The following is a 23,370-nucleotide window of genomic DNA, read 5'->3' as shown; positions in this document are numbered from 1 at the left end:
AGTGCACTGTCAGCAAGTTTGCTGATGACAAAAAGCTGGGAGGAGTGGCTGGCATGCCAGAAGGTTGTACTGCCATCGAGTGAGACCTGGACAGGCTGGAGAGTTGGGTGGGGAAAAATTTAATGAAATATAACATGAGAAAGTGTAGAGTCTTGCATCTGGGTAGGAAGAACCTCAGGTTCCAGTATAAGTTGGGGAACGACCTGTTGGAGAGTGATGTAGGGGAAAGGGACCTGAGGGTCCTGGTGGACAGCAGGATGACCATGAGCCAGCATTGTGCCTTTGTGGCCAGGAATGCCAATGGCATCCTGGGGTGTGTTAGAAGCGGGGTGGTTCTCCTTCCCCTCTACTCTGCCTTGGTGAGACCGCATCAGGAATATTGTGTCCAGTTCTGGGCCCCTCAGTTCAAGAAGGACAGGGAGCTGCTTAAGAGAGTCCAGCGCAGGGCAACTAAGATGATTAAGGGAGTGGAGAATTTCCCTTATGAGGAGAGGCTGAGGGAGTTGGGGCTCTTTAGCTTGAAGAAGAGGAGACTGACGGGTGACCTCATTAATGTTTATAAATACGTAAAGGATGAGAGTCACGAGGGTGGAGCCAGGCTCTTCTCAGTGACAACCAGTGATAGGACAGGGGGCAATGGGTACAAACTGCAACACAGGAGGTTCCACTTAAACATGAGTAGAAACTTCTTCTCAGTGAGGGTGACAGAACACTGGAACAGGCTGCCCAGGGGGTTTGTGGAGTCCGTTTCTCTGGAGACATTCAAAACCTGCCTGGACACATTCCTGTGTAACCTCATCTAGGTGTTCCTGCTTCAGCGGGGGGATTGGACTAGATGATCTTCTGACGTCCCTTCCAATCCCTAACATTCTGTGATTCTATTATTCTGTGAATGTACCCTCATCTGGCTTTGTGAAACTGTTCTTCCTGTGACTTTGTGATTAAAGACTGTTTCAGGAACTCTGGTTTATTCTGCTCAGATCCATAACAAATGCGACAGGACAGTCCAGAAAACCCTGAGGTTCCCTGCCCTCCAGCAAGCACTCTTGATTGGTCTGTTTACAAAAGAATATCCGCATTATGCTCCAGCCTCTTCACTTGTATCCTTTCCAGTGAGCCTGGAATGGTGACAACAGTTACGTCTTAAATAAATGAAGAGTAAACTGTTGAGATAATTGCTGCATGAAAAAGGGCTGGCCCATCTGACAAACTTTGTCTAAATCATTCTTTCACTGGATATGGATATGAGATAAATAACCAAACTCAGCATTTCATTTTATGTTCTATCTCATGATAGTGGAAATATAAGGAATGAGAAAAAATATTTAGACAAGTTACTTCCTATTGAAAACACTGGACATTTATGCAAAGTCTGCTTCTGCACAGAGAAATAACCGAAGATGTGAAAAGCAAGCACTTGGTGTTATTTTCTAGTACAACAGATATGTGTAGATCTGATGCCTAAAACCTATTCTCACTTTTGAAGATTTATGGGTAGCATGTTCAGAAGCAAATAATGTCATATTTTAAGAGAGTAGCTAAACTTTTGCTCTGCAAGGTTTAATTAGTATAAAAAATTAAGACTTAAAAAAAAGTCAGACATAGACATGCAACACACTGATATAGACCCTGAGGTTCATGACAGTCTTCAAGAGGTCTCAGAATTTGCCTGCTAAATTGAAAGCTATGTTTAAAAGGTTGTGTAAACAGTCTGTTAAGTGTAATGTGGACCTAGTCAGACCATCAGTGTTCACATGCTAAAGTAGGTCAAGTTAAGCTGATGATAGGAAGGATCGTGATCTTGGTTTTGACTGTGGTGGTGCTTCTTAAGTATCAAATTAGCCCCTGTGCCATTTTTGCCACACAACATGTTGAAAACCTTTTTGTACTATAACTTGCTTCAAACCCTATTGTATTTCCCACACTAAGTAAAAATTCCAATAAATAGAATTGCCTCTATCCTTTCCCTTTAACTTCATCTTCCTGAAACCTGAGATTTGCACATGTAAATGTGTATTTACTATTCTCCCTAGTGGCTCTTTACTTATAATTTGAGGTTTCTGTTTAGTAATGCACAAAAGTGAGCTAATTAAATGAGTGTCAAATGAAGTGCTGACACAAATTTATTATGCAAATACCTAGAGGCTTCTATTTACAGTGATGCCAAAAATCTATAATATTGCTAAAAAAAGGTGAAAATAATTGTAATAATTTCCAGAAAATATGAATACATTTTAAAAATAATCTAATTATTTTTCCCAGATATATACACTTTACTATGCAGTCTATGAATTTCTTAGAATTTCCTGTTTTTTTGCCTATAAGTTATCAGCTGGTATTTTCCCAGTAGTAAAGGTACCCAAAAAAAGTTTCAGAAGAGAAAATAAACAGGGAGCATTATGCACAATGAAACTTTGACTATGTTTCAAGGCAAAACAAATAAACATGTTCTGCGAGGTGACACACAATTGCAGGTGGATAAATTATTCTCTAGCAATTGTCTCCTTGTGGACTAAATGTGGGTTTATGTCGTCGTCATTATCAAAGCCACCAGGCTGCTCAGGGTCTGCACAAAGACAATTTGTGTAGAATACCTGATAAACTAAAACAAACAAACAGAGAAAAAAAAAAAAAACAAACCACACAAACCAAAGCAAATGGTATATAAACAAATACAATATCCAAGGACATTGTCAGGTATGATATATCTATAGCTGCAGACACTTTCAAACTCCAGGGAAAAATATCTACACATAAACACTGACATCTTAGATTTATAGATATGACAATGTAGTACTGAATAAGCCTAGTAGTTCTTAGTAAGGGAATTGGGAACTAACTTTTAGAACAAACAAGATAAGAAAAGTCTGTGGAAATTTAGTTGTAGGATTTTTCTAATACATGCTCGGAGTTTTTTTCTGTCAGGAAATATCCTGAATTAAATGAGAGAATAGTAATGAGTTGCTATATTTAAATGCTTTGGGATTGTGCAAACAAAACATTCAGTTGCTTATTTTACATGTGTCTGTGTGAGAGTGTATGTGTATATATACACAGCAGTAATAACAAATATGTTGATTTGTCTTCTATAATGTGTGGATACAAGGTAATTAAGACAGTGTCATATATTCAGGTATATTTAATGGATATTCACTTATGGCTTGTAAAGTTCGATTAATTCCCCATTTTGTAAAGTTGTCTGAAGTCCTTTCATTATGAAGAAATTAGATGTACACATATTTTCTGTGGAATAATATGTCACCATATCAAATAGTATGTTCTTAGGCAATATATCTAGAAACTATGAATAAAAACTTACTATTTTCTTCTGGTTAAAAAAACCTTGAAGTTTCAGTTGACCACTCATTTACTGTTTTTTGAGCTCCCTTTAGGACTCTATATTTTAATTTTTTATCTGAATCTTTTCTGTTCTGATAATATATAAAATGAAAAAGAATAAAAAGTTAAAGCTACAAGAGAAAAGAAATATTTTGATGGAAATCAAAACAGTAAAAAGAAACTGAGGCAAAGGAAGATGAAGGGACAAAAAGCATAGTGAAAGAAGGAGATGATGCACTTGCAGAAGATACATTGGTCTAAGAAAAAATCGTGAGGCAACAACCCTACTTTCAGGAATAAGTGAAGCACATATCCAGTGGCTGGATAATGATAAAAGCCAATGACAACAGTTTAGTTGCTGTAGTTGTTGGGTTTTGTGGTTGTTTGGTTGGGTTTTTTGTTTGGTTGTTTGGTGTTTGTTTGTTTTTAATTTTTAAAGATGGTTTCTGGGAATTGTAAACCAAAAAGGCATGTTTGCATATTCTGGTGGTGGGGTTTGTTGTTGGTTGTTTCATTCTTTGTTTGTTTGGGGTTTTTTGTGGTTTCTTTTGTTGTTGCTTTGGTTTGGTTTTGCTAATGTTTTAGCTATAAAGTAAACAAATTAAAAAAAGAATAGCATGTTTTTGATTTGCAAGATATAGGCTAAAATAATGAAGAATATAACAGCCATTCAGGTTGGAAAAGTGTACCTATAAGAAAGGCAAATATGTATCACTTTCACTGCAGTAAGTATTCAACAAAATAATGACAATAATGGATTTGTATAATTCTTACCCATGCAGATACAGTACAAACATATCACAGTGAAAATATTACATATTGCCCTCTTTGGAATGGAAAATTCTTTTTTCTTTGGCTTTGACCTGGTATTAGAACACGAAGAAACAGAAGTATTAGAAATTTTAAAATGTCATACCTTTGTATTTAATAAAATTTTCTTGATAACTTCGAAGGTTTTGAGGGTCTTTTTTTTGTTTTTTTGTTTTTTTTTTTTTTAATAGCTTCCATTAAGCCTTATAACAGATGGCTTAATCTTGCCAATGAAGACTTTGCCACATTCTAATACATTCCCTTTTTTTTGAGGTTGAATCTTTTGTTTGTCTTGAGAGTTAAATTACCAGCTAATATATTCCAACTGTCTTTTTTAAATATGGATTTATTGTAAAATCAAAGACAACATCACAGTAAATATATTACTATCTCTCCTTTTCCATTCCTTCATGTGCATGCTTCTATAATTTATTTCTAAAAGTCTCAATTTTTTGTTTTCCCCTAAATTGTCATTTCCACCTTAGTATGTCATCCAGCCAAGGCTCATAAAATTCATACCCCACAGCTAAATCTCTGTAAAGTAAACCTAGCTGATATCCTCAAAGCAAATCTGAGATACTCAACACACATAAGGCTCAGTAGTTATTCTCCTTCATTCAAAAACAGCATGGAAAGAGGAAGGTCAGAGGAAAAGTAAGCAACAGGGAATATAACTGTCAGGCTGTATTTGCAGCATTTGTCTCAGGAGAGAAAAACTTCAGAGTTGAATATGATTCTGCATTTAATGTTAAAAATCATCTGAGAAAAATAAATAAAACAAATATCACCATAAATTATGCCAGAAGCATTAAATATGTTAATTCAGTTAGCTTTCCCTACAAAATAGGAAATACAGTACTTTCCTGTACTGCAGGAAATTTGTGCTTGGATCCTTTCATAATGAGATGAGTACCAATCCCAAATGTCCCTCTTCCATCATTACCTCTAACAGTCTTTAAAGATAGCAAGAGGTAAAGTTCTTGTAATGGATGCACCAATGAGACATTTAAAATTAATATAGAAAGTGGTTTGATTTGGGTATATCAGTTAGACTAAAAGACTCACACTTGGAAATGGTTCTGTTAATGTAGGAGAGACATTTTTTTTTTTAACTTTCTTTTAGTTAAGTCTCATATACTCCTACACCAAAGGTATGCTTCTTCGTTCAACGTATGGCCATTATGGGACACTTCCCATTCAATCTGTGAGACATGTTCTTCACCTAAAATAACATACTTTATTCCACGAAGTTGTGTATATACTAAACATGATATGTTGAAATTTAAAATGTCTAAATCCCATTTATTCTGATCCAGTGAGGGTGAATAAAACCCAAACAGTAATTTTGGTGATCAGCCTCTAGTGGACTGCTTTAGGATGAGCTGACGCACTGTTTCGAATCTACTGACTATTTGACGGATCTGTATCAAGTATAATTGGAGTTAGACATTCAGCACCCATATGTGCAAAACAAGTTTCATCCTAAAAGTCTGTAATTCCAAAACTGAGTCTTCTGTTCCAGCCCTACTTGTGTTACAGTGTCATCCAACAGAGTTTCAGTAAACTTATTAAGAAAATATTATACAGAAGCTATGTTACTACATCTCATCCACATGATGTCTTGTAATGTAGAAACATCAGCATTATTAGCAAAATCATAATGTTCTAATACGTACATACAAAACACACAAAAAAACCCCCACAAATACATGATTTTTTAAAAAACCACCGTGCTTGCTTTTGTGCAATATATGTATTTTTCTTTCTAATGTCAGTTGTATGTATATAGAAATAAGTGTTATAGTTTATGTGTTTAAATTCAAATTGAGGATGAACATATACTGTAGTGAGCTTTATATGAGATTATTGCTCCAGGAGGCTTCTAAGCACATTTTGCACATTATATTGAAATACACAGGCACTTTTGTTTGTTTTTTAAAATATATGTAAGACTGTAGAGAATCAGAGCTACCCTGGAAGTCCTGTACAAGATTTTAGGACAGTGGAAGTTTAAAATCTCATCCTCACACTACAACAGTAGCTTTCTTATATAATTGTTTTAGTTATGCTTTGTGGTTTAAATTATACTGCTTAATTAGGAAAAAAAAAAATACGTGAGCCCATTTTAAAGCAGGAGGGAACTTAACCACTTTTTGCTTTTTTAATAAATGAGACCTTAATAGTGTTAATTCTAAACTGTGTGAATCCTTTGTTAATGATGTCTTATCCTTCTAAAATTAAAGACACTGTTTCAGCAAATAAAAAACAAAGATGTTGAAATTTAAATATGACATTTACATATGGCGCAGAATTCAGTTTTAACACTGTGCAAAAGACAAAAGAGTATACAAAACTGTGCTTCGATTTTCAATACACCATGGGAAATCATCCTATCAGGGCATTCTTAGTGTATGATGTGCACTTGTGTGATGTACATGGCATAAGATGTAGAAATGAGTCAATTCTAAATTCAAAATGCTGTTTTCCTCCACTCTTAAATCTATCCTGAGAGCCTAACAGCCTCCTTATATTCCTCCCAGGTGGTCAGTCCCTTTTTCCACATTACACAAACATCACTCAAGTTCCTTACTCATCCATGCTGGCTTCTTAATCCCTTTACTTGATTTGTTGCTCATAGGGTTGTGTCGGTCTTGAGCCTGGAGGAAGTGATGTTTGACTATTAGCCAGCTCTCTTGGACTGCCCTAGAACTCTAATTTGTCCTTTTATTCCCCACGCTACATGCATTGGTGTATAGACACTTCAGGGAAGTACTCAAGCATGTGGGTTTCTCATGAGGGGTGCAGAAAGATCTACTGCAGCCATGTGTACCCTTGAGGTGGTTGGCCTTCTGGTTGTCATCTTGGGAGGCAGTGATGGAATATTTGTCGCTGCTCTGGCATGTTCCCCAATTGGATGTATCCTATGATTATATGGATTTCCTAGCTGTGGACTGAGGAAGGTTTTCCTGAGTAAGATACCTTAAGTTCCCCAGGTATGTGCTTTGAAAGGCAATAAATCAGAAATACCATTTTATGACAGTGCATTAAGGTATAGTTTGATTTTTTACAAAAACCTGAAGGCATGGCCCTGTAAAACCCTATGTGAAGTGTCCTTCCTTCCCTCTAATGAATTCCAATGTGTTCAGTTGTGGCAACTGCAGTGAATAACGTTTTTGTAGAGAATGAAAAAAGTTGTTAGGCCACATAGTTAATATCTATGCTTCGTGCTGTAGAGAAAGTACATTCTTAAAGGATAAAAAAAAACAAAAAAAAAACAAAAAAAAACTTGGGACATAATCTTTATTTACCAGGTCATTAAACTTAGAACTATTGCAGCCCATGACACATCTACTATACAACAATCTGCAATCAGAAAAAATATTGTGTAAAACTAGGTATCATTGCTGAAACAACAAAACCTTGCCCTCCTATAGACACTGAAGTTGAAAACTGAAGCCCTTGCATCTAGCAGTGTTACCATAAAATAGAGAAAGCAGCAGGAAATCCAAAGTAGTAAGTCTTGCAAAAAATCCCACAGCCTGGAGAATGAATTGAAACAGCAAGGGATAGAGCCATGCTTAGAACATAATGAAAAGACTATGCTAACAGCAAGAAAGAGATAAAGACAACAGATCAGTAAGCCCTCACAAGAATAGTCCAAAGTAGCTGATTCTTGGAAGTTGAGAAACTGTAGAACAGAATATCTAAACCAATCTAGAGTTATCAAGAATTACAGCATGTACTTGACAGAGAGTCAGAAGAGCACCATAAAGTTGTATTTGCAAGCACTAAAAGTGTAATAAATGACTCAGTAGGATGCTGATCACAAGTTACAATAGTGGGACCCACAGGAAACAATTAAATGTTAAGGGAAGAAAATCAACTCTTCAAAATAAGCAGAGCATTAACAGAAATTCCTTTGAACAGGAGAAGAACCAAGCTTAAGTTAGATTTTTGTGTTGCTCAAAAAATGTAAATAAATGTTAGAAAAAGATTTAACTAAAACCAATCTTGATATGGTTGGTTAAAAGCTGGAAATATGCTACTATGCCCATAGGAAGTTTAAATTTGTTTTAATTTTGAATTGGCATTAAAAATCTCCTCCCACTAGCACCAGAATACAAAACTTTAAAATGTTATATATAATTAAAAAAAAAAAAGATTCCTTAAAATATGCCAGCACATTATGTTCTTCAAACTGCACTGAATATTATGTTAAGAGGAAATACTGTCTTGTCTTGTAAAAAGTTGTGTGTATACTAACCTGATAAAAGGACAAAAAATCACTGCTTAAGTAGGTCAAAAGTGATATAAAATACACAGTAACAAAATGTCATGAACTGTCTACCTTCTTGGAAAAAAGATCAAACACAGAACCTAAGAATTCTGATAAATATTTTCAAATCTGAAGAGCAAAAGAGTAGGCTCCTCAATCTAATCTTAAAATCAGACCTTCAATATACAGTTCAATTTTCAAGAGTTCTGTCATTCATAACTCCAACAAAAGTCAGGGATGAAAATCTGCACAACTACCAGTACATCTTAAAATCAACTCATTATTTTGGAAACCTGGATATTATTTCTGTAATTGTTTTTCATTTTTGTTTGTTTGTTTGTTTGTTTGTTTGTTTTGTTTTGTTTTGTTTTGTTTTTAAATTCACAGGTTTCAAAATGCTAGTAAGATATTTTTCTTTAGAAAGAAATAGGATAAAAATTCCATTTCAGTCAGACAGTCTGTAAAGTAGAAGTATTTTTATTCATATCTTTTATTATCCAAAAGGATATGTGTTAAATCTAGATTCAGTTATTTGGGGAGAGAAGTCCCAATATCAGATTTGTATTGATAGATAATGATAAAGATGATGTAGGCTTTATGTGAAAGCAACTTGAGGATACTGTAAGCTTTAAACATGTTTGCTTTTAAGACTTCACATACGCAATGATCATCATGAACCTAAAGCAAATACATCTTTCCAAGATACATGAAGTTAAGGAAATAATTACCCTTTGTTGCACTGCTAAACAAAGCCAAGATTAATAAAAATAAAATTAATTCCCTATAGCTCATACTGTCTAGAACTGAAGACCTGAAACTCCACCTCTTTTTCTTACATTGTGATCATCAACATGACTGTTAGCATATCTCTTTACCTTCCACCCAGCTGGATGTTGTAGTGTGGACTTTCTGCTGGGTGAAAGCAAGCTCCAAGTATTGTACTTATACCTCATTGTTTTGAACATAACAAAATAACTGATCTGTCTGGGTGTGTGAATCTTTCCATGTATTCTTGTGACTTATGCACTATCAACCTGCCCACAGAATACTACTTAAAAGTGCCTTTTTGAGTCCAGTGAACAGAGTAACAAGTTAAACCACAGCAACCTCATTAAACTCTGCCCTACTAAAATTCCTAAATCCACTGAGAAACATACATTGTATAGAATGAATGGAACTTATTTGTTATTGTAGTAGACCGAGGTGTAGTGTTTTTGGCAAGTAAGTCTGAACCTCCATAGAAAACATACATTGTACAATTTAATAAACATCACTGAACAGTCAGTACCAATTTTTGTATTATGCTTAAACTTCCTTGAAATCAGATAATTAATTTCATTTTGTAATAAATATGAAAAGCAATGCTTAAATAACATTCTTGCAAAGGCAAGAGAAGAAAAATAAAAATTAAAAATTAATGGAACACTTTTGAATATAGAAACCATTAAGATGTCAAGAGTCTCTTCTATTAGTAATTTCACTTCTTTTCCTTTGAAGCATGCTTAAATTTTCTCTTCTAAAATTATACAGCATTTTGCAGAATCAGAGACTACATATTACTCACTACAAATTTGAATAGATGTAGTTGTCGGACCTTTTTCAGATTTTAAATGCTTGTTCATATTTTAAAAATGCAAAGTGCAAAATGCAAATTCTATAAAATTTAATGACTTGAAAGTCAAAGGTCATTCAGTGACAAATACTCACATCTAATTATGATATTAAATGAAATATAGCAGCTCAGTTTGGAACTAAAGAAGTCCTTTATTTCAAAGAGAAGTCTTGCTACAGCAAAATGTTCCATGATGTGATAGGTTTGTATTTTTGCCTTTTTTTTCCTGAATATATGCCTTTCTTAAGGCAGCGAATTGGTTTTAAGTAAAAGTGAGCTCGACTGATTTTGCAAAGAAAGAGCATTTACATCTCATCAATATGCTATGAGAGCATGCAGAAAAATGGTATTTTCTGTAACTAAACATTTGCATTAATTTATGGTAAGATAAACATTTTTTTCCTTAACTATATTAAAGAAGTCAAGAATAGAGTCTTCCAAAAACTTGCATAGGAAATACACATGTTGTAATTATGAAGCACATATAGATTGCACATTGTTCAACTTACTGGAAATCATTTATTCAGCATTTTGTTACAGAAAGGTAAAATATAAATGAATTTTTTTTTTTCTTTCCCATGGATAGGGGTTTCTCTGTCCTTTTTTTGAGAAAGTAAATTGATTTTACAGGAACAAAAGTAAAAATGTATCACAGCATATTTAATTATTACTACTGTGTATAATTATTCATAGTCATGTATTTAGACTCAGTATTGGAAAACAGTGGATTGAGAAAAGTGGTAAGTAGTAAAATACCTAAAAAGTACTTAGATCTAGATCTGTTTTTTATGCTAAGATTCAACAATGAGCAAGTAACAAGATACAACTTGAAATATCCACTATCAACTAATCTAAAAATATGTGGCTTTGAATATGAGTTTATGTATTTCATTAGAAAATCTATTTTTAACTTGGAAACTTTAAATGAGAGTTATTAATATGAGTGCACATTTTTGGATTTATATATTTTTTCTAGTGCCCAGTATATTTTATTAACATCTATGCTCTGGTCATTTTTGTGTTGAAATGAACATATACACTTGTATGTGTTCATGCATTCATGCAAATATGTATGCAATAATTTTAAGACAGACCCAAAATTCTACCATTTTAATTGAGACAAAGAGAAAAAGTGTACCTTTTCTGGATCAGTTGTTGTAATGACCCACACGCAGTGTGCATTGTCTTCATATTGAACTGGATAATTTGGTGATGTAATAACCCCACTTGGCCCACGTAAGTTAGAACCACATGTTCTAGCTAAAATGAAAAACAACAAATCAGATTACTTTTGAACTTTATTAGTCACCATTCTGAGGTAGATGCAAAGTTCAGCTTCTTCAGTAAGTCTTAATGACTTGAAGTCATTAAGTTCACAGTAGTTCCATGTAGTTTATCAGCTTTTCTACTTTGAGTGGATGATAATTTAAAAAAATGGGAAAAACAGTTATTCGTATTGTGTACTTTATTACTAAATGCTTGGTATGACCATCATGAATATTGGCATCTTGAAGGTCAGTAAATGACTGTGAATAATATGGACTACAAATAAAACTTGTATCTTTCATTTCCCACCATCCATTTGCAGTGTTGTAATATTGAACCAAAATTATACACCATCAGCCTAAGGAATGTTTATCTGTATATAGAAAAAAACAAAAAACTTTTAGAGACTGGCTGACTTTACCTCAGACTCTTGTGAAATTTCATCTCCAATTTTGGAAGTATGCTTGATGAGTAACTTGTTTTTCCAACTGAGGTTTTAATGGAAGTATAGGACTAATTTATCTTATTTTGTTAGATGCTTACTAGAGGGACTAAAGCATAATAGAGGTATTTGCAGCTAATAAACTGGAAGGAACAGCAAACACTAGTAATAACACACAGATAATTCAGAACCAAATGCTCCCTTTCTGGTGAGCACTATTTTTATCATGCAGAGATTACTTCAGATAATTTCTGTAATGTATTAACAAACAAGAAAAAGTTCAGGAGATGAAAAATAAACAACAAACAACAGTGTGCTGTGGAGTTGTGTGGACATGTTATTCTGCAGTAGTGTGAAACTAAGTACTGAAAAGGTATATTTAGATTTTTCATTTAGATACACCAAGCTGCAGAGACACTCAGTTAAAGAGACACTTATGAATCACAGTTGCTTTGCTGCTCTGCAAAAAGCAGGAGGTATGTTCTTTATTTGTTTCTTTTTTTACCATGTCCAGTCTTTACATGCATATGCCTATGTAATATTACCCATGTTACACACAGCTTGTAATAATTTATCCAAGAGCCTTTATAGACTTTTTTATTAGGTCTAACTGGATTGGAGTTAACTTTCTTCCCAGCAGCTTGTATGGTGCTGTGGTTTAGTTTTGTAACTAGAATAGTGCTGATAGCACATTAATGTTTTGGCTATTCCTAAGCAGTGCTTGCACAACATCAAGGCCTTCTCTGTTTTTCACACTACCCTGACAGCAAGTGGGCTGTGAATTGGAAAAGTTTAACCTAAACCTCACAAACTGGTTCTACTTAAAACATGTTTAACATGACAAAAAGAAAATTAAGCTAAATGAAAACTATTAACAGGAAATTAGGTCCCTAAATTGATACTGTTTCTGAATCTTTGTGTTTCAAGCTACAGAAAGATCTTTGGATCCATATAATTATATATAAATAGACAAAATATATATGATATATTTAATATAGATTGTTTGTTTGTTTTGGTTTGAACATCATGCCATTGCATTTCTAGACAGAAATTAAAAATTACTCTTTGAAACTTCAGGAAAAGTCCCAAAGAATGTATCACCTACCTCTGCAAATTGGCCTGTGGTCACTCCAGGCAGCCAATGTATCTGTCACTTTCTGACAAGTGATGCTCTTAGAACCTTGCAGCACATAATTATCTTCACAAGAAAACTGTACATTTGCACCCACCCTGTAAGAAAAATGAGAGGAAGAAAGAAAGACTTAAAATGTATTTTAAATATTACACCCTCCCTGAAGAAATATAAACGTCACCAAATGACAATTTTTGTAGGACCAAACAAAGAAACTAAGGTGGGAAATTCTACTCCATCATCACTATATTAATAAAAAACAACTTATAGTATAAAGAACAGGTCTAGTACTAAGTTTGTCCACCTTTTAAAGAAATAAGGCCAGGAATCTAAAGCAATTGTGATACTAAGTTAAATTCTTTAAACTCTGGCTTCAATGAATCAATGAATGCATAGAGATATGTTTTAAGAAAATACATAATTACTATTCTTTCAGGCATCAAAACTTACTTCACAAATAATTTAAGAGCTCATGCTCTTAAATGAGAGAATAAGCAGTTAGATATGGTAATTTGTCAACATGTACAACCAGGAAATATTAATTTAAACAAACTGTAATTAATCATTAAATATTCCTGACTTCATTGAGATTTCATGTTAAAAATTATTCTACATGATATTTTTATTAGTATTGAACTATGATTGTTACAATTGTAACTCTGAACCGTGTCTCTTTGGAATGATTTGTAACTTTTCTCTTTTTTTTTTTTTTTCTGAACAATGATGACCAATATTTACGTAGAATTAGAAACTTTATATAGTTATTGTGTATCTCAAAGAGAGCTTTCCTAAACGGTATTTACATTTCTGCTTCCATTCATTATTTGTAACATTCTTTGTTCTTTATCATAATCAACTAGCTTTGTTGTTAGCTTTCCTGCACTTTTAAATCCGTATGTGATAATCCCATGTTGTTAACTAAGTGATCTTGATGAAGCAGATTTCTCAGTTTGGTCTTTTTAAGTCATTGAGTCCTAAACACCAGGGGATTGCTAGATGGCAGTCAGAAAGCTCAATGGTTAAAATCGTACTGTGAAGAATAGTAAAAGTAATCTCATTCACTACCATCCAGTTCATTCCTACCCTTCAGGAACAAGTATACTGTTAGTTTCTCACAGGATTTCATGAAGACAAACAATATTATATATCATTAGTATTATTTACTTCTATAGTTCTTTCACAAAACTTTAATAAGATCCTTTTAATATCTTTTTTATTATTATTTTTAAATTGGAATGTGATACTCCAAATCTAGAAAAGCTTGAAAAACTACTTTTCTTAACACTTGGTTCTTGAGCCATTAAATGTCATAAAATCAGGACAGGGAAAATATTGGCCTTTTTCTTACATAGTTCATGAATAACGCATGAAATCCTTGAAGAGTAATAAAATTTTCTAAAATTGTATTTATTTTATATTTGTCATGAGCTACTATCTTTCAAAATATTCTTTAAAACCTCAGAAAAATAGACCAAGCACGATTCCAAATACATGCCTCAAATTAGTAAACAATTATTTTCTCTTAATGGTAAAGAAATTCTTAAGACATTTTAATGCTCTAAACATCTACTTTTGAATGTGTTTTCTCACACTTTCTAAAATTATGAGCTCTGAAAATTTGTTCTATGGAAACAGGAAAAAAAACAACCAGTTAACTAGTTGTCATAAATGTAAATTGAGTATTGTAGTATTTAAAAATCAAATTGGATAAAGACTTTCCTAAAGGTGTAACACTGTGTGAGCCAACAATAAAACTTCAATATTTCCCTGTACAAAAATTTAGAGTGAAATGAAACGTATAACTGTTGCATGTCTGCAAATGCAATTTATAATTTAACATACCTATTTATTACCCCCAAGGAAGTAAGAAAAAAGGGAAAGAAGAAGGAAACTGGAGACTTGGTTACCTAGGATTTGGAGAAAGCTGAGTTTCTCAACAACCTTTTTGCTTCAGTCTATACCAGCAAGCGCTCTAGCCGCACTGCCCAAGTTGCAGGAGGCAAAGGCAGGTACTGGGAGAAAGAGAAACTGTTCACTGTACAAGAAGATAAGGTCTGAGACCATCTAGGGAACTTGAAAGTGCACAAGTCCTTAGGACCTGATGAGATGCATCCATGGGTCCCTACAGAACTCCGGGATGAAGCTGCTAAGCCACTATCCATCATATTTGAGAAGTCATGCCAGTCTTGTGAAGTTCCCACTGACTGGAAAAGGGGAAACATAATCCCCATTTTTAAAAAGGGAAAAAATGAAGTCCTGGGGAACTACAGGCCAGTCAGTCTGACCTCTGTGCCCGACATGATCATGGGACAGATCCTGCTTGAACCTATGTTAAGGCACATGGAAAATAAAGAGATGATTGGTAACAGTCAACATGGCTTCACTGAGGGCAAATTGTGCCTGAAAAATTTGGTGGCATTCTATGACAGGGTTACAGTGCTGGTGGATAAAGAAAAAGAAACTGATGTCACCTACCTGGACTTCTGCAAAGTATTTGACACTGTCCTAAATTACATCCTTGTCTCTAAATTGGAGTGTAGTGGATTTGACAGATGGCCCACCTGGTAGATAATTAATTGGTTGGTCGCACTCAAAGTTTTGAGGTCAACAGCTCAGTGTCAAAGTGGAGATCAGTGACAAGTGGCATTCCTCAGGGTTGTTATTGGGACGAGCACTGTTCAACATCTTTGTCAGCAACATAGTGTGACTGAGTGCATCCTCACCAAGTTTGCTGACAATACCAAACTCTGTGGTACAGTCAACACACTGGAGGGAAAGGATGCCATCCAGAGGGACTGTGACAGGCTTGAGGGGTGCACTTGTACAAACATCATGAAGTTCAACAAGGCCAAGTGTGCAGTCCTGCACATGGGTCAGGGCAAACCTAAGCACAAATACAGGCTGGGCAGAGAACAAAGTAAGAGCAGCCCTCAGGAAAAGGATATTGGTTGACAAGAAGGTCAATATGACCTGTCAGTGTGCACTTGCAGACCAGAAAGCCAACCATACCCTGAGCTGCATCAAAAGAAGCATGATCAGCAGGTTGAGGGAAGTGATTCTCCCCCTCTACCCAACTCATGATACCCCACCTGGAGTACTGTGTTCAGCTCTGGGGCCCCAACATAAAATGGACATGGACCTGATTAAGCAATTCCAGAGAAGGGCCATGAAGATGAGGGCTGGAGCATCTCTCTTCTGTAGACAGCCTCAGAGAGCTGGGGTTGTTCAGCCTGGAGAAGGGGAGGATCCAGAGAGACCTTGTGGTGGCCTTTCAGTACCTAAATGGGACCCACAAAAAGCTGGAGAGGGACTTTTTACAAGGGTATGTTACCACAGGACAAGAGGTAATGGCTTTAAACTGAAAGAGGGTAGATTTAGAATAGAAATAAGGAAGAAACACTTCAAGAAGAGGGTGGCGGGGCAGAGAAGTTGTGGATGCTCCATTCTTGGAAGTGTTCAGTGTCAGGTTTGATAGGGTTTTGAGCAACCTGGTCTAATGGAAAGTGTCCCTACCCATGGCAGGGGACTTGTAATGAGATGATCTCTATGGTCCCTCCCAAGCCAAACCATTCTATGAAAGAAGGGAAAAAGATCAGGAGGAATGCAAAATGACACCTGATGCAATAAGTGAAGGATTTAATGTTTAGATCGGGTTTCATCATTTCAGCACCATAAAAAAAGTTATTAATGGATACATAAAATGTTACATGCTAATTTAATCTATACACTTACGATGATTCAATTTGTTTCATTATTATCCTATATATTGTCTTTTTTTTTTTCCAAAATTCTGTAAATAGCTTGTATCTAAGGACTAATAATGTGAACTTCACTTATTTTACACTGTGAATATCGTATTTCGAAATGTTTGACCACAAACTTAGTGACACAAAATAAATAAACTGACTACAACATACTAGAAACAAAAAAAAAATCTAACAAAACCATCAAATTAAGCAGCAAGGTAAGAACACAAATTATTGAAAAGCTCCTGAGTGCAAGAATTCAAGGTGGATGGAAACTTGAATGTGAGCTATAGGCATTGACAACTACAATCTTCTGAAACTCAATTCAAGAATTCTAATTAAATGTCAGGTAGGCTGCACAAGAGGAGTCATAGCTTTTACCAGAATGAGTGAGATAGTTCTAGACATAGTTTGCATGGTAGCTACACTATATGCTAAGCCTGCTTTAATATCATTTAAGAATCATCTCTTTGAAGCACATATTGTGAGAAATCAAGTTTATGCCATGAGTCTGACAACTGACACTTTCAAGAAAATAATTTTAATGTCATTTTGGTTTTGCTGAGGCTTACCAAAAAAAAAAAAAGGAAAAAAAGGTGTTGGAAAGTTCTAAATACTGCCAAATAGAGGAACAGACTGTCACACTATAATATATGTGGAGGAAATCGAAAGTTTGGGTAACTAACCTGATAATAATGAAATTCATATATCTATATATAGTTGTTATATAATACATACATTGCACCTATCTGAATCAAATCATATAACCTTAGCTGTTTAAGAAAAGAGTAGATACTAAGAAATCTTAGGCAAGCTGACTCACAAGAGTATGTTCTGTGTCCAGACAATCAGATCTCTCTAAATAAGCATCTTACGGGAGGGAACACATCTGGGCCACACAGTCTACAATAAAAGTCCTCTAAGCAATGGTCAGACTGCTGAATCTCTCCATTACTTCTGCTCAACATTTTTCCATTTTAAAAGGGGGCATATTTTTAAAGCAGTATTTAACTTATTTAATCTGAGATTTCAAAGGCAATTATTACTTCACTTAATTTCCAGTTGTTGTATAATAACCTTTCAAAGTGGGCAATAAAATAGTTTCCTCTTTTTTCTTTTTTTTTTTCTATTTTAATTTTGAACTGTATCAAAGCAAAATTGTGCTTTTATAAAGCAGCTTAGAATTTGACTGAAATAAGCCATTTTTTAAAAACAAAAAATATCTGTGAGAAATATTTAAGCATAAGAAAGTTCATTCAATTTTAAAAAGTTGTTTTGAAAATGTAGAAGCTATTTTTTATACAAATGTTGGGACAATTGTGAAAAATGATGGTATTTTCACCGTGTCACACATACACTATAATATTTAAGGAGAGCCAAAATGTTGTTGTTTATATACATTTTAGATTTTGTTTAAACAATCTAGTGTTTTGAGAACTCACATAAAACTAAAATGTGATGTTGACCCTAAAATTATATTGATTATGTTCTCATTCATCTAGCAAAGTCTGACTTGCCATTTGTCCCTCAAAATGGATCCAAATAGCCATTGGATTTTTATTTTTTTTTTACTTCACTGAAAATCACCCCTTGCTTCCTAAACTGAATACAGTAAAAGCGTAGCAGAAGGACAGAATGAAAAGGTTAAGATTTCAATACCTTTTTGTTTGCTTTATGATATTAGAATGAAAGCCATTATTATGCTGGAAATGATGAAATCCTTTTCAAAGAACTTGTCATCACTGAATCTGCTGGGTCTCAGGCTGTCTTGAAAATAAACCCTCTGCCTTTCCATCAATCCTACTCACAACATATCTTTCAGTAGATTGGAAAAGATTTTGAATAATATGCATTTTCATGTTTTAGTTCAGGTTAATATCCACAGTTGTCATTCTTCTGACAAGAACAATAGCTGCTTCTGGTGTCTGTACGTGCCTCTTAAAAAAGAAAAAAACATTGCCTTTCTTTTACTCTCCACAGTATTTTCACTGTGCTGGAGAAATGCAAGCAACAGCAAATATTATTTTTCCTTCTCTTATGGAAGAGTTTGATTTGTCATTTCAGAGAAAGAAAAACGAAATTCCAGCCAAATTCTCTATTTAAATGTCAAGCTAGAAACAGATACCTAAACTGTAAGATAGCTAAGATACATTTTAAAAAAAAAAAAAAAAAAGTTTATGGTAAATGAAAACCAGATGTTGTTGCATGATCAGTTTTCAGATAATCAGTAAGGTTTAGGAGAAAAATAAGTTTTCATTGTTTCTCTCCAATATTATGCAGAATTGAAGGCCAAAAATATGCATGCAAGTAATAAGTGACCAAAGTATATTAAGATTTTTTTTTATTAGACCTTATATGACATTGCTTGTGCTTTTTTTTAACACCTTATGCATTCATTTATCACTATGAACAATAAGATATATCAGGTGAAATGAAAATATTATCAAAGGCTGAATAGGGTAAAGGAAGGAGGTGAATAGCTTTGCTCTGTCAGCTGAGTAAGCATAGCTCATAAGCAAGCTCCAGACATTTAAGACAGCTTCAACCCACAATCATTCATAAGAGACTGTGTTCAAATACAGTTATGTATGTTTTACAAGGTTCCTTGACACTAGATTCCTCCATATATCTTAAAATATACTTTGAGTTTTAAGGTTCTTTTGGTCTTTCCCTCTTCTTGATATTTTCATGTAGTGCTAGGAATTTTATTGTTGAGCTCTCCTATGTTGGGGTTTACACATTTGGATCTTTGGACCTGCTTCACTAAAATTATCTCAGATCACTTTCTCTTTCAAATTACAGACTACATTCTAGAGTGGAAAAGAAGCAATTGTCTCTCTTACCCGCTTTCAGTTTATCAGTGCTCTTAGCCCTGCGAGTCAAAGTTCATGTGCTACTGTTTCTTAACAATTGTTCAAATGACAGTGTCTCAGACCATAACTAGATGAGAGTCTGCTTGTCTGACAGTGTATAAAGAACACAAGATTCAGAGAATAATTAGATTGGATGAGAACATCACCTAGTCCAATGCCCCACTCCAAGTAAGTCTGGTTGGAACAGAGGGCTCAGGGCCTTGTTCTCCAGGATGGAGATTCCACAAACTCTCTGGGAAACTTCCTCCAGTGTTTGACCATCCTCATATTAAAAGCATTAATTATTAAAAAAAAAAATCCTGAATCTAGTGGTAATTTACCATGTTTCAGCTTATGTCCATTGACTGTAGTCCTGTTACTGTCCACCTCTGAGAAGAGTCTGCCTCTACACTCTGTAGACAACAAGAAGGTCCATCAGATTCTCTTAAGCCTGAGCAAACTCAGAACTCTCAGCCTTTTCTTCTATGTCTGTGATCAGGCTTCCTTCACCACAGCAATCTGCCGAACTTACATTGGTATCTATAGTTAATGGAGTGAGAAAGGCATCTTCAGGTATGAGTTTGCACTATTTTCCATTGAACACTTAGGATATGGGGTTAACTCTTTCCAGAGATGCTTTTTTCTCTCCACTAATAACAAAGTGATCTCAGATGCTGCCTTTAATTCTTTCAACTAAGTATTTGATTTGGAGGAATCCAGAGGATGAGGTATGCTCTGCACCCTTTATAGCTATGAGGAGAGACCCAAGCAGAGGTAAGAAACAGAAGCATACCTGCAAAAATAGTAAAGTAAAATATTCTCCAGAATGGAAGTATACAGGTATCCCTCAGATGAATAAATGCAGAAACTTTAATACATCTTGAGAAAGAGTAGTTAGTATCCCATTTTTACTTAGTCTTCTGCCAACTGATGTTTCTCTCCTCAAAACATCAAGTGTTAATAAATATCTAGATAAAAATTACGTTTGTTTGCCTGAAATAGCAGACCTTTGAACAGCAAGTGCATGCTGTACTTTTGTATCATACAATTTTGCTGGCAACAGCTGTACTTGCCAAGTTGAATCAGAATATATGGAACATGATAACAGCAAGCATCTTCTGGGCAGATTGTCTCTCTCTAGCCTATTCATTGAAAAGTTTATTTCACTTCATTAGTTTTTAAAATACATTTAACTGCTACCCAGTTGCTAATGTGGAGGAAAAGAAGGTTATCAGGAGTAGTCATCATGGGTTCACCAAAGGGAAGTCAAGTTTGATCTATGTGATAACCTTCTATGATGGTATGACTGGTTGGGTAGACAAGGGAAGAGCAGTGGATGTTGTCTACCTTGACTTCAGCAAGGTTTTTGACACTGTCTCTCACAACGTCCCCATAGGCAAGGTCAGAAAGTGCGGGTTGGATGAATGCATGGTAAGACGATCATGAACTGGCTGGACAGTTCAGAGGGTTGTGATCAGCGGTGCAAAGTCTGGTTGGAGGTCTGTAGTTAGTGGCATCCCCCAGGGGTCAGTGTTAGGTCCAGTCCTGTTCAACCTGTTCATCAATGACCCGGATGAAGAGAGTGAGTGCACCCTCAGCAAGTTTGCTGATGATACCAAACTGGGAGGAAGGGTTCACACACCAGAAGACTGTGCTGCCATTCAATGAGACCTGGACAGGCTGGAGGACTTGGCAGAGAACCCAACAAAATTCAACAAGGGCAAGTGTAGGGTCCTTCACCTGGGGAGGCATAACCCCAGGCATCAGTACAGGTTAGGGGCGGACCTGCTGGAAAGCAGCGTTGTGGAGAAAGACCTGGGAATCCTGATCGACAACAGGTTGACCATGAGTCAACAATGTACCCTTGTGGCTAAGAAGGCCGACAATATCCTGGGGTGCTTTAGGAAGAGTGTCACCAGCAGGTAGAGGGAGGTTCTCCTCGCCCTCTACTTTGCCCTGGTGAGGCCACATCTGGAGTACTGAGTCCAGTTCTGGGCTCTCCAGTTTGAGAAGGACAAGGAATTACTGAAGGGAGTCTAGCGACAGGGTACAAAGCTGATTAGGGGCCTGGAGCATCTTTTTATGAGAAAGACTGAGAGCTGGGTCTGTTCAGCCTGGAGAAGACTGAGAGAGGATTTAATCAATGTTTATAAATATCTCAAGGGTAGATTTCAAGAGAATGGGACCAGACTCTTTTCAGTGTCCCTCATCCTGTTGTTGGGCACCGATGGGCACAGGCTGAAGTATAGGAGGTTCCATATGAATATGAAGAAAACTTCTTTACTTTGAGGGTGCCAGAGCACTGGAATAGGCTGCCCAGAGAGGCTGTGGAGTTTTCTTCTCTGGAGACATTCAAGACCTGCCTGGACACATTCCTGTGTGACCCACTCTGGGTGAATCTGGTTTAGCAGGTGGGTTGGACTAGATAATCTCCAGAGGTTACTTTCAACCCTAACCATTCTGTGAAACCATGGCTTTGCATATAACTGACTCTCTTAATGTTGGAGTTGTTTATAAGTTCTGACAGTCTTTTGAGGGTAAGTGGACAAACATCCAAAATGAGTCAGTCAGAAATAGATTTTTAAATAATTTTTTCCTACCAGTTACACCCTAGCTTTGAAGAGCCTTGATTCAGGAGTCAGGTTTGATTAACTTCCTTTCTGGAGTTGCAGAGAATTTTGCACAATTCTTTCTAATTCCTATGAAGTTTTCCTTTCCATTTACTCTTAGGTCTGGCTGTCTGTTCCCTGCTGAGCAACTTATAAGTCTCTACATGAGCTGGAGGCTCCCATGTCCTTATTTTGACCCTCTTCTCTGACACACCTTGAAGTCTCTGCTTTTTTTCCTCAATAGGGGAAGAGCAACCTTCCTCCTTTCTCCATAGGGGTCCATTTGACCTCATCTTCTTCTTAATGAACATAACAAAAGATGAAAACAAAAGAAGCAAGTAGACAGCTTTCATCACAGCCTCAGACACTGAATTTGCCATGCTTCCCAAGTTTTTAAACAACATTTAGATAGCGGGAAAACAGACAATTCACTCTGCTTATTCTATGCTGTCCAGAAAGTTCTACCTTTCCTACATAGGCAACATGATTAAGTTCTAAATTTCATATTTAAAATGCTTTGATTTAAAAAAGAAATAAATAAAACCATTCAAGATATGTAATGGATTAGAGCTATTTTGACAAAGACTCAACACATTTAAAACTAGGGAAGCAATACATATCTGTAGTTGCATGCTCAGTATATCTGAAACAGAAAATACATTTCTTTTGATCATACAGAAAACTAAATGTGCCTACCTGAAGTCAGAGCCCACTCTTCTCCCATTTTCAGGAATTCCAGGATCAGGACATGTATCAGATGCAATTGCATCCCCACCCTGGGTCACTGCAAAGTAAAGGAAAAAAAATATTTAGACATGCAGTTGTAAAGGTGATTCTCTACTTTTCCTATACATTAACTTCAGTGGCCTGAATTTAACTTTAGGCTTTTTTTTTTTCTTTAGACAGTATAAATTATGACAAAAAATCAGGCCCATATAATTGATTTCTAGTGTGCATTGTTTATTTTCTTTTGTTATGATAAAAAAGAAAAACAAAACAAAATCCCCCATGTTTTACTTCTGTAGGAAAATAGATAATTGATTTCCTGTCGTCAATCATCTTTTTATGGATATACTAGGATCCACGGCTTTTCTCAGACAGGAAAAATAACATTTCATGAAGTCAGCTTCTGAAATATTCACAACACACCACTGTAAGATTAAGATAGTATAAGAAAATAAAAATCTCATTTAAGCTTCTGTCCATAATAAGGCTTGAAATACACAAAAGCCAGAACCCAACTGTAATACAGAAATATTTTTACGAAGATAAAAGTTAATCTCAAA

General features: G+C 35.4%; 1 protein-coding gene across 2 annotated transcripts in view; it reads right to left on the bottom strand.

Annotated features, from left to right (window-relative positions):
- Positions 1–23,370, bottom strand: part of CSMD1 (CUB and Sushi multiple domains 1) — a 1,060,719-nt gene that overhangs the window by 320,953 nt on the left and 716,396 nt on the right. For both annotated transcript variants that reach the window (XM_065834358.2, XM_071807004.1), the window contains exons 8-10: positions 22,781–22,868; positions 12,851–12,975; positions 11,176–11,297 (exon numbers count right to left, since the gene is read on the bottom strand). In XM_065834358.2, the coding sequence (XP_065690430.2) occupies positions 11,176–11,297; positions 12,851–12,975; positions 22,781–22,868 (335 nt within the window). The remainder of the gene's footprint in view (positions 1–11,175; positions 11,298–12,850; positions 12,976–22,780; positions 22,869–23,370) is intronic.

Source organism: Patagioenas fasciata, chromosome 3, assembly GCF_037038585.1.
Source record: "Patagioenas fasciata isolate bPatFas1 chromosome 3, bPatFas1.hap1, whole genome shotgun sequence".
Lineage (NCBI taxonomy): Eukaryota > Metazoa > Chordata > Aves > Columbiformes > Columbidae > Patagioenas > Patagioenas fasciata.
This window is presented reverse-complemented; position numbering and strand designations above follow the sequence as displayed.